Genomic DNA, 10,843 nt, shown 5'->3' on the forward strand with positions numbered 1-10,843 from the left:
TCATATATTACTTACATATATAAATAATAAAAAATTTATTTTTCATAGAACCTAATGCAATTCAGATTTTCTCTACTAACGAAACGTAGTAGAGATTTTCGTATTCTAATCATGATCATCTATTGTCGAGGTGGCAATTGTGATTCTTTTCAAATAACTAATGAGCATGAGTGTAATAAACAGAGATATTAAGACATAACAAGTGTTGAACTTAAATTGGTCCTTTCCGTAGTTCCTGACGGTAAAAATAATCCAAATCCAAAATTAATTGCTCCCCCCTTTGCTCAAATTCTTGAATCCGAGAGGGAGGTTCCAAAAGCTGCCCCCACTGTCGACAATCATTTCTCTTCTCCTTTGCCACAACTACACGTGCTCCTCCGCTCCTCCCCATTCCTCTTCTCTCTCTCTCTCTCCTGCGCTCGAGTTAACTGATCATTGATTTATTATAATAAGCGTTATTGGAAAATAAATAAATAAATAGAATCTTGAGAGAGAAGAGAAGAGAAGAGAGCGATGAAAGGCGTCTCATCGGCGCCGGGAGATTACGTCTACTTCAAATCCAAAGTCCCTCTGCACAAGATCTCTGTATGATCCCTCTTTCTCTCTCTCAATTTCTCTTTTTTTTTTGTTTTCCCCCCTAATTTTTTCCAATTCCAGCAAAAGAGTATAATCCTGTTGTTATTATTAATTGAGTCAGAGAAAGGAATTTTATTAGAGCAGGTTTTTGGGATCTTCAAGTTTTGTTGTTTTTTATGAAGGAGAAAAGAAAAAAAGACTCGTTTTGATCAAAAGTGTTGAAGTCTTTAGACTGAGGGGACGATGATCCGATATATGCAATCTTCAAACATTCTGAATTTTACCACCTAAACTCAAGAACCTTACAGTATGTTTGGGAGATGACTTTGGGAAGCGCAGGAAGAGGAGGGAAGTGGAAAAGTTCCCCTTCCTTCCCTTACCCTTCATTACACCCCAATTTGGTCGGGTGTAAGATTTTGGCTCAAATTTCCCCCCATTCCCCTCCTCTACTCTCCTAAATGAAACTCTCAAACAAGGTTAAAATTAGATTTCTCTTCCCCTCCCTCTCTCTACCCTCCATCCAAACATGCCATTAGTTAATTGGATAACATCCTGCTATAAGTGCGTCTGATTGTATGCAGGTCATTGATAGATATAACAATTTATAAACAAATATTGGAGTTGAACTCTCGTGATGGGAGCTTGAGTAGCTTAACGGCTTCACTTTTGATTTCAGTTTATGATGGTTTCGCGTGTTCCTTAGAATCAAATACTGTCTTCCTTCGTTTCAGATTGGATCTAAACAGTGGAGATATTATGACTTTGGTCCTAAGGCTGTGCCTCCGCTTATTTGCCTTCCGGGGATTGCAGGAACTGCTGATGTTTATTACAAACAGATATTGTCGTTGTCCATGAAGGTACAATGCCTTTTCCTTTTTATTTAACGTAGTGTTTTATTTATTTGTGTACGTAGTAAACATGTACATTGGGTGAGATTGATGTTTTTCAATCAAAACAATATCAGCCTTTTTTTTTAGAAATTCCTAACTTTTATCTGAAGTCTAATGTCGGAAAAGAGTCCACTTTTCTTAGGCTAACTAATTTGCTACCTTAAAATACGGGCAGAAGCGTTTACTTGTGAATCCTGGCCATAAGCAGAGTCAGACTTGATCATGTTAGCAATATTTACCATGTTTGACCTATCACGTTGAAGTCAAATAGTAGTATGAAAGAGTTGTCCGCACATCTGGTTGCTTTCTCTGGCTAGCGAAAATAACAGATGTCATCAAAATTACTTTCCTGTCCATATAATCCCCTCTTCATGGTACTAATTTGGTTGTTATCGGGGTAAGGGCAGGACATAAGAGTCTGTCAATCATATGCTATATTGTGCCTCACCGATACACTTGCAAGTTGGCTAGAAATTTACATATATTGGTCAAGATGTTTTTAGTTTATACAATTGCATAACGGTTGTCCCTGTTTTATCAGAGATAGTAGTAAATGGTTAATACAGATATTGCGCAGCTGATGGTTGCAAGCTCCAGATACCATCTCATGCCCCTTCCCTCTCTCACTGTTTCTTGTCCTACGAATGCCTTGATTCCGAGTTCTTTCCAGCACTGGATACAATACGATGCAATTTTGGTTACATAGACATAGATTGTGTGGAACTTGCTTTCAGACATTAAACGCACTAAACTCATAACTAATTGTCTATACACATTTATCTTACAGACTTCCAAATTGTCTCAGAACCAATGAAAGTACCAATATGGATGTTGTTGGTACAGTGTAGGCATGATCTGGTTGAATTATTTTGATCTGCAACTTGTAGAGACCGCAATCAAAAGTTCTAATCTTTTGCGCAAAGGTCACACACGATGACATATCTTTTACCATGTCTGCTTATAAAAATTGTTATTGTTCTGTCTTCTGTGAAATTATGAAAGCTCGAAACTATCATCAGCATATAGCATATCAGTATAACATTTCGAATTGATTTTTTTTTCTGGATCTGTAAGGCACAAGAAGTTGTAACCACATATGTCATCATGGATATTAAAATTAGCATGATCTTGTGAAACAGATGTATATAAACTACTTGTTTGATCCAAAACAGATTCAACTCAAGGTCTGAGACTAAGGATTTGAATTTTCATTATAAAACATATAAAGTACCAACCTGATTATCAACATTTAAAGTCATATTCTATAAGGATAAATAGATATTAAATTATAAATCAGTTTAATTGCATCCAAGTGAGGCATGATGAGAAACCTGGTATTTCATATTTGCACGTAGTAGCGTGATGAGTTATGTAGTTGACACTTTTTCATGCGTCATGTGCACTTTCAGATTTTATCTTGTGTCATCTTGCTGCCTATATCAGCATATCCAGGTAAGGCAAAACACATCATCTAATTCAAGCACATAGTAAGACTATCATTATTGTTGAATATGAAGACTGGAGTAAATTTATAGTCATTGAATCATAGGGTAATGGTCATAGTGTACTTCAATGGCTAATAAGGTGGTCAAAAAATGTTTGCTGGTACATGGACTTGTATCTTTGTCCAGAATCACTGTCTTCATAAGCCTTATGATACTTTGGAAGGTTGATACCTGGTTATTAGGTCAGAATTGCATAACTGGTGAGTTAGGCTTCCTATTGCAAAATGACTCTCCTAGAATTACTTTTATGTCAATCACTTGTTTGGAAGAGTATTTTCCTAGAACTATGAATCTGGACAAACGTGGAAGGTTTCTGTCTGATTGGCAGATGTTGTAAAATTTGTCAGATTGTACCGTGGAGCCTTCTCACTTAGGTTTGTGATCCAGAGCCCATTGGTCCCATCCGGTTTCATGCAAAGATGCTAGATATTTACGATGATAATGAGACTTATGTTAATAACCTGGCTCTACTCCCATACGCAACAATTTCATACCACTCTTCAATAGTCATTCTCACTTTAGAGCTCTGCTCCACGACAATTTGGATAGAGAAACCCTAAATGATTATGATGGTGGTGGCGATGACGCCGATGAGGTAAGATTTGATTAATACCTGACCTTGTTCGTTCTCTTAAAAGTCAAAACACACTTCTATACCACACTTAAGTATTGAAAATGTTTTACCACCCATTTCACACCACATTCTCTCAAACCAAAAGAAGGAAAAAGGAAAAGTTTCATCTTTGTCACTCCACATTTTATGGCTTACGTCAATAAGTGCATGCCTGCTCTTGTTTGTTTGAGTTATAATTATACTGTCGATAAAACATGTAGAGCAGATGTCATCTTGGTGGCAATGACATACATCATCTTATCCATATTTGTGTTCCTATTCCCATTCCTTGAAAAATCCATATACTGTCATCAGATACTCTTAACTGTTTTCAATTAATATTTGAATATGATCCTGAAACTTCATGCAGGGATATCGGGTGATCTCGGTTGATATACCACGCATCTGCAACCATCTTGAGTGGATTCAATTATTTGAGAAATTCTTGGATTCAATCAATGTCTACCATGTGAGGCAGTTCAATTTCTTTTTTTTAGCATTGCTCAGTTATGATCATTTAAGCGGACTTTACCGTTTTCAACTATTTAATCTAATTTGCTTGAGGTTTAATGTTGCTGTTATTTGCTTTACAAGAAGATTTTTGTTCATTGCAATTATTTGTTTTTTTAATCTATTTTGTCAAAAGATTGGCTTCAAGCCCTAATTTCTATTTAATAAATTTGATTAGTACGTCTTTTTATGCTTAGCATCGTGATGCTATATTTCTAATATTAAAGGACTTTTATTTAAAAATCATGGATGGGACTAAGAAAAATCATTAGTGTGATGCAGAAAGAACGACCCTTTAAGCAACAAAAACTTCAAAGTTGAGGGAGAGTTTGTCATCTTTGAAGAGTGAACTGCCATTTATAATCAACACAGTCAATCTTTTGACAGCAACAGTTTGGTCCATTTGGATTTTAGTTGGTCAGAGTAAAGCTAATAGGTCAATAGAATAATAAAAGGCATTAAAAGATTGGCAAATAACTACAGGAAATATTTACAATTTTACCTTGTGCTAATGAGAATTCTGGAAATTCGTAGAAGTCGGGAATGTGGTACCCTATAGCGAATTGCGGCCTAGGTTCAATCGTCCCAGATTCACATGGAACACAACCAGTTCACCAACTCCAGCTGCCCGATTTAGAAATCAAACCATTTAAAGTTTTGAAACAAAAAATAACTCTTTTTAAATGAGTAAACAACAAAAAGTGTAAATTAAAGCAGTTAAAGTTTTGAAACAAAAAGTAACTCTTTTTAAATGAATAAGCAAGAAAAAACGTGAGAAATTAAGCACATAAAGTATGCATATCTTAATTGCAACATGGTTCTCAAGGTTCTTATACCATTGCTGCTATCAATTACCATCTAAGAACCGAATCTAAAGCGTAGCATGTTGCCTGGTGTACCGTATAAGCCTACTCCACTCCTACTCGATTCCCAATGAGTGGCATACCATGTTTCAGTACCTGTCCAGTGATCCGGAATAAACCAGGTTCCATACAACTATGGCTGGAATGAATCTGAAAATGAATTTATTAAGGACAGAAGCAGTATTTCTCTTGAAGTGACGGGTTGATGGGAAACTCCCAGGTTAAATCACAACTTGACTGATGGACTTGAACATGATTAGTAGTGAATCCACAAAAGGTTCTTTGTGATCTTAATATGGCGTCCCCTGGCAAAATTTGAAGCCTTTTAATTTCCCTGACTGGATAATTTCCTTGATTGGACGGTCATCAAAGCCATAGGCAAACGTAGAGCTGAAATCTGATTTGTTGTGAGTTTTTCAGCCGCCTGCCAGCATAAGGGTTGTGGCAAATTCTAATAGAGCTTAAGTTTATTTTGTGAGAGGATCTTTTAACATGTGGTTTTGCCGGTCTTTAATGCCTCGTCTCAATTATCCTATATGGAGCTGAAGAGAATAAAAGGGATAATAAAATTATAGGGATCTGGTTCTCTGCAACCAAATAGTTGTAGTCGAGACGACATGGATGCACAGGGTTATCCCAAACAGAAATTTTAGTGTGTGGAAACTTTTAGTGGATGCAGAAAGCAGAGAAGATACTTATCTTAGGTTTAACGGGCAAAAAGTTGCATAAAGGCAGCTCGATGCATGTAGCTCCCGCTATATGCAGGGTCCAAATGGGGGAAAACTTGGATGAGAGATGGAATCAGAAACTTTTGTTGGTCACTTAGTGTACACTGTCACAAGGCCATCTGCTTTAAGAAGCATATTCTAGGTTTCCATTTTTATTCATATGATGAAATTATCACAGATTACCGTATATGCAGAAGGTGAAAGATATGATTTATTTTGGGCTTGATTGACTGAAATGGAAACCAATCAAGATCTTTGGGGACCTCTATTTTGATTTTCCATAGTCTTTTCCCATGATGGTAAACAAGATCTGATGATACCCCCTATCTCATCATTGTATAATTTTTACGATACATATACAAGTATTAAACATAATTTCATAAAGGGGCAACCTAATAAGTTGTTTTCTTTTATCAATAAGACAAGTTGATATTGGTCTGTTGTTTCTGAACACCATTGTTTCTTGAATATTGCCTGGCCAATTATTAGAACTTGCTATCCCTAGTTTTCTTGTTTCATGCAAGTAGACCCACAGTTTCATGCTTCTATAATAAACTGAAGTAGTGTACTTATGATAGAGATTTAGCATATAAGGCATTCAGCTTTCAGTGTCCACTGTCCACCGAAGGAGTGTTACCTATAGTTTCATGTATACTAATTAGTATACACTGAGATCAAGTGTAATCAAGCTGCATTTCTTATTTTCCTCTTTCTGATACTAGATGCATTAAAATTCATTAGGAAAATTTTTGGTTCTCATTCTGTAAAACTAGCTTACAAGCTATATATAACCTCGATCTTCCATAGGAAAAATTAAAAGCTTTCTTCAACGGAATACGAATCCATCATTGTCTAAGATATGGCTGATTGTCATTACTGCTTCTGATTAGGAGGATTTGAAGGAATATACAAAAAAGTTTGATTGTATTTGCGCTTCCTTTTTTATTGTATTGCAATATGCTCTAGTTGTTTGATCTTGCTTTTTGTGTGTTTCCTCTTTTGAAGTATGAATACTCATAGTTGGCCAGTCTGTTTCGGCAGGTACATCTTTATGGCACATCCCTTGGAGGCTTTTTAGCTCAAATTTTTGCTCAGCACCGTCCACGGAGAGTTAAATCATTAGTTCTTTCAAATTCATTTTTGGACACACACAAGTTTGCAGCAGCCATGCCATGGTCCCCTATGTATGTGAATCCATTCTCTATGATCAGTTTGCTAGGGTTCTGCCCGAAGTGTTTCTATAGGTTGCGTATGTTGCTTGATTTTTGTAATGCTTTTTCATGCTGTAATTTATGGACTATTTTTCCTTGGTTAGGGATAACTTTCCTCATTTATGATCTTGTAAGAGATGTCTTGGTGGCCATATATGCTTGGTTTTTATTGATAAGTTGCATGCCGAGTCTAAGGAAATAATCAAAGGAGATCCACATGCGAGTTTCTTCAGTATCAACCATGATTTTAATCAAAATCAGGAACTTGTTAATAAAAGAGAGTACTCATCATGTAAGATAAAGCGGAAATGTCCTTCTAAAGGAGAAGTTTCTGACATGGATCAAGGGTTTGGCAATGTAGTAGTAACATTTTCATGTAACTTCATTGTAAATGCCTCTAAATGCCTTTCAATTCAGGCTTCAAGCTATTTCATTGGGGTTGAGTGTATGCAGTTTGTTTAATTAACCGACCTCTTGATGGACGCATTATTTCTGTTGTGATTTAGTGATTTAAAATACAACTTCTAGTGTTGACCATCCTCTTCTCTGTTGTTCAATGGTTCAATTTATAGAAACCAAAGGCAATTGTAAATGTGGAGGTTATTGAGTTTTGAGATTTGTCTTTTCCTTAAAACAGAAGAAGTGAAGAACACTAATCTAGCAGGTAGATAATGCGGACTGTAGAGTGGTCCGGGAAGAGATATCTATGGTTCTGTAGTTCATGTTTATTATATGTTAGTAATGACATTCTTCCACACAGTTACTTGATACTGATGGCTTACAGCATCATTGCAAATAAATTCAAAAATATTGTTATCAGATATTGTTTTTGGTTTCTGTTCCTTTGTAGCACATTTGCGCATTAAATGCAGTTTTATTAGAATATCATGCATCTATTGTAAATCATGGTAGATCACCTTGTATCATGATTGGTTTGGGTTTGAAGTTTGAACGGTGGATAACTGCAATACAGAGTGGCCATCTTGTAAGATTTTTATCGTTTCTTTAAATTTATAGCTGAATAACTGTAATGCAGATTGACAATGTGGTTTTAATTGGTTTTCATATATTTGTTACTAGTTTAACAGAAGATAGACATCATATGCACGCACATAATATTTCAGTCAAGTAGAGATCGTTGGCATAAATGTTCTTTTCTTGCAGTGTCAGTTGGACCCCTTCTTTTCTGCTGAAGCGATACATCTTAACAGGAATACGTGATGGTCCACATGAGCCATTTATTGCAGACTCTGTGGACTTCGTGGTCGGTCAGGTGTGCATGCTATTCTTTTCTGATATATTTGTCATGTTCATTTACAAGATAATTTGTGAAAAATATAAATGCTGATGGAACGCTATTAGTAAATTCACCAAACATGGAGATGTTTAGTTTGGGTTCAGGCTATAGCATGCATATAAAGATCTTCAGAATAGTAATCTGAACTAGAAGCTCGAATTAGTTTGATCTTCATTAAGTAAATTTTTTTAAAGTACTGTAAACTCTATGAGATCTTTCTTCTTATTTTTGATCTTTTTATGGGTGAACCAAGCTTCTCAATTCTCATGTATGTGCCTCAAGAACAAATGAACTTCAAATTAGAATTTCTTCATTAAATAAAATTTTATTGCGGAGTACCAGTTTGATATGTGTCTGGATGTGCGCGCGCGTGTACGGTACACCCTTTCAATTTGTTTTTTCTTAAAATGGCGTGATGTGTTTTAAAGCTCAGTGTTACTGAGCTTGAGTTGTTTATTTGTCAGTTGTAAAATTAGAGTTTTTCCCCCTTTCAGGTGGAGACATTGTCAAGAGAGGACTTGTCTTCAAGGTTAATGTTGACTGTTTCTGCCGCATCAGTTGGTCCCCTCTTGCTTTCAGATTCTTTCATCACAATTATGGATGTATGTTATTTACTATTGAATTACTTCCTCTTCTCCAGGGCTAAAGAAGTTAACTTTCACTGCCGTGTTTGATCAGACAAACTGAATTTTTTTGTCTGAAGCCATCAAAAAGTTTGCATCTAGTACAACTGAGGACTGCCTAAGCTTGTCTGAATGTTGCAGGAAAAATTACAGAAAACGCATTCAAAGTGTCAAAGGTCACTGCCATAACATGAAAAATCCGAAGTTGTAGTGAGGGTTGAGGGTTATAATTTTAGTACTCTAAAGATTGGGTTGATTTCACTATGCCACCAATAAGTTTGGGCATTTGGCGCATAACACCAAAAAGTTTGAAACTCTCACTAAACCTCCAATAAGTTGGGGGATTTCAGAAAAAAACCCCAAAACATATTTTTGATGTTTATGTGATATTCTCGGTAGCTCGAACATGGGCTGATGCCGTTATGGGGATTAAGTGAGAAGAAAGAAACGTTTGAGGGGTTTTCTGGAACTGCCAAAGTTCTTTTTGGGCTTTTTTTGGTTGTGTGTTTGTTGGGTTTTTTTTATTTTTTTTTTATTTGGGGGCCAAACGTATTGGGGGTTTATTGAAACTTACCCCTAAAGGTTTGTAAACGAGTGTCTGACATATTTGGTTAAGTGTAGGTTTGGTTTAGAAAGAGACGAGGTGGAATTTAGCCCCACGTTGGAAAAAGTGTTAGATGGTTATGTTGTTAAATATGCTTACGCTTACGACTCAGATAAGGTTAAACGTTTGCAGTCAATCAGACCTTAAGTTGATTAGCCATCCTAGTCCACGTCCTTAAATGGAACAATTAAAGGAAAGTGTATACTCATGTTCAAGGAATGTTGAAGGGAGTGTTGGCGTGGGTGTGGGTACGTACTGGTCAGATACAGCTTAAGTTAGAATCACCCAAGTAACATAGAAGTAGTTATCAACTTATCATACTACTAAAATATAAAAGTAGGTAGTAAGAAATGCATGCTTCGTTCTTGAATTACTTGTGCAGTTAAACTGTGGCTCCAGCAGGGAGAATTCTCTTTGCTAAAGTTGATTATTCTTGTCACAGACAAATGACTATTGTGCTATTCCACAACAACTAAAAGATCAAGTGACCGAAAGATATCCTGGCGCAAGGCGAGCGATTCTGAGAAGTGGTGGTGATTTTCCATTTCTTTCACGTCCAGATGAGGTTAACTTGTACCTTCAGGTATCTTACAAATTTTCTTATCGTGCGATTTGTTTTTGGGTAATTTACAGAAAATGCCCTTGAGGTTTGTATGACTGACAGCCAAGCCTTCAACCTAAGTTGCATGGGTAGGGGTACGGGTGCTGGTATGGGTACGGGTATGGGTACAGGGACACAGTTATAAATATGTACCTTAGGGGGGGCTATTGTGTCTATCATGCAAACCTTGTGTGATTTTCTGTAATTTACCGTTTGTTTTTCTAGTGCATTCTGTCCTAAACCTATAATTTTGCACAGCTTCATCTTAGACGAGTAGGAGTAGACGCAAAGCCTGACGAAGTTCCTGGCATCTCAAGGGACGGTAGTGCTGGGGGTTCTGAGTATGAGAAAAAATTTGATGAACATCCTGATGACACTCCCCAAGGTGAGGGGGGCTCAGGAGCCCATGATGATGATCACCTGCCTCAATCGTTTGGATCAGAAACTCACAAAACAGATGGACAAGTCTCAGGTAGTGCTGGTATTAGCTTTGCACACTTATTATATACCCTCCTACTACTGCAGTCCTTTGCAGAAGCAATGTACTTTACTTCTAAAACTATGGTGAAAGCCTAGAAAACCCTGTGTACAGTATTGAACCTGTTGTGGTCTAGTCTGTGGTTGGAATGAATTTTCGTTGGAAACGTGTTTCTTTATTATTGTTTGCTATGGTAATTCTTTTTCCCGTTTCAATGATCTTGTAACAGTTAAAGTCATGTTGATGGACTGATTGACTTGGCACATCCCAATGTACATGTGTAAGTGCTATTTTTGAGTTTCTGCTGAAACAAAAAAGTCATTGATTCTGAAGTTGAAGTTGGA

The 10,843-nt window shown here is 36.7% G+C and overlaps 1 protein-coding gene across 2 annotated transcripts; it reads left to right on the top strand.

Moving 5' to 3' along the window:
- On the top strand, positions 286–10,843 carry LOC109837477 (maspardin). 2 transcript variants are annotated; one of them, XM_020405737.1, is made up of 8 exons: positions 288–585; positions 1,308–1,433; positions 3,955–4,053; positions 6,727–6,869; positions 8,061–8,169; positions 8,688–8,795; positions 9,863–10,003; positions 10,280–10,843. In XM_020405737.1, the coding sequence occupies exons 1-8, from the start codon at positions 514–516 to the stop codon at positions 10,595–10,597; spliced, it is 1,116 nt and encodes a 371-aa protein (XP_020261326.1). In that variant the 5' UTR covers positions 288–513; the 3' UTR covers positions 10,598–10,843. The 2 variants fall into 2 exon arrangements, with proteins under 2 accessions (XP_020261327.1, XP_020261326.1); XM_020405738.1 differs by lacking the exon at positions 8,688–8,795 and having other exon boundaries at positions 286–585.

This window comes from Asparagus officinalis, chromosome 4, assembly GCF_001876935.1.
Source record: "Asparagus officinalis chromosome 4, Aspof.V1, whole genome shotgun sequence".
NCBI classification, from domain to species: domain Eukaryota; kingdom Viridiplantae; phylum Streptophyta; class Magnoliopsida; order Asparagales; family Asparagaceae; genus Asparagus; species Asparagus officinalis.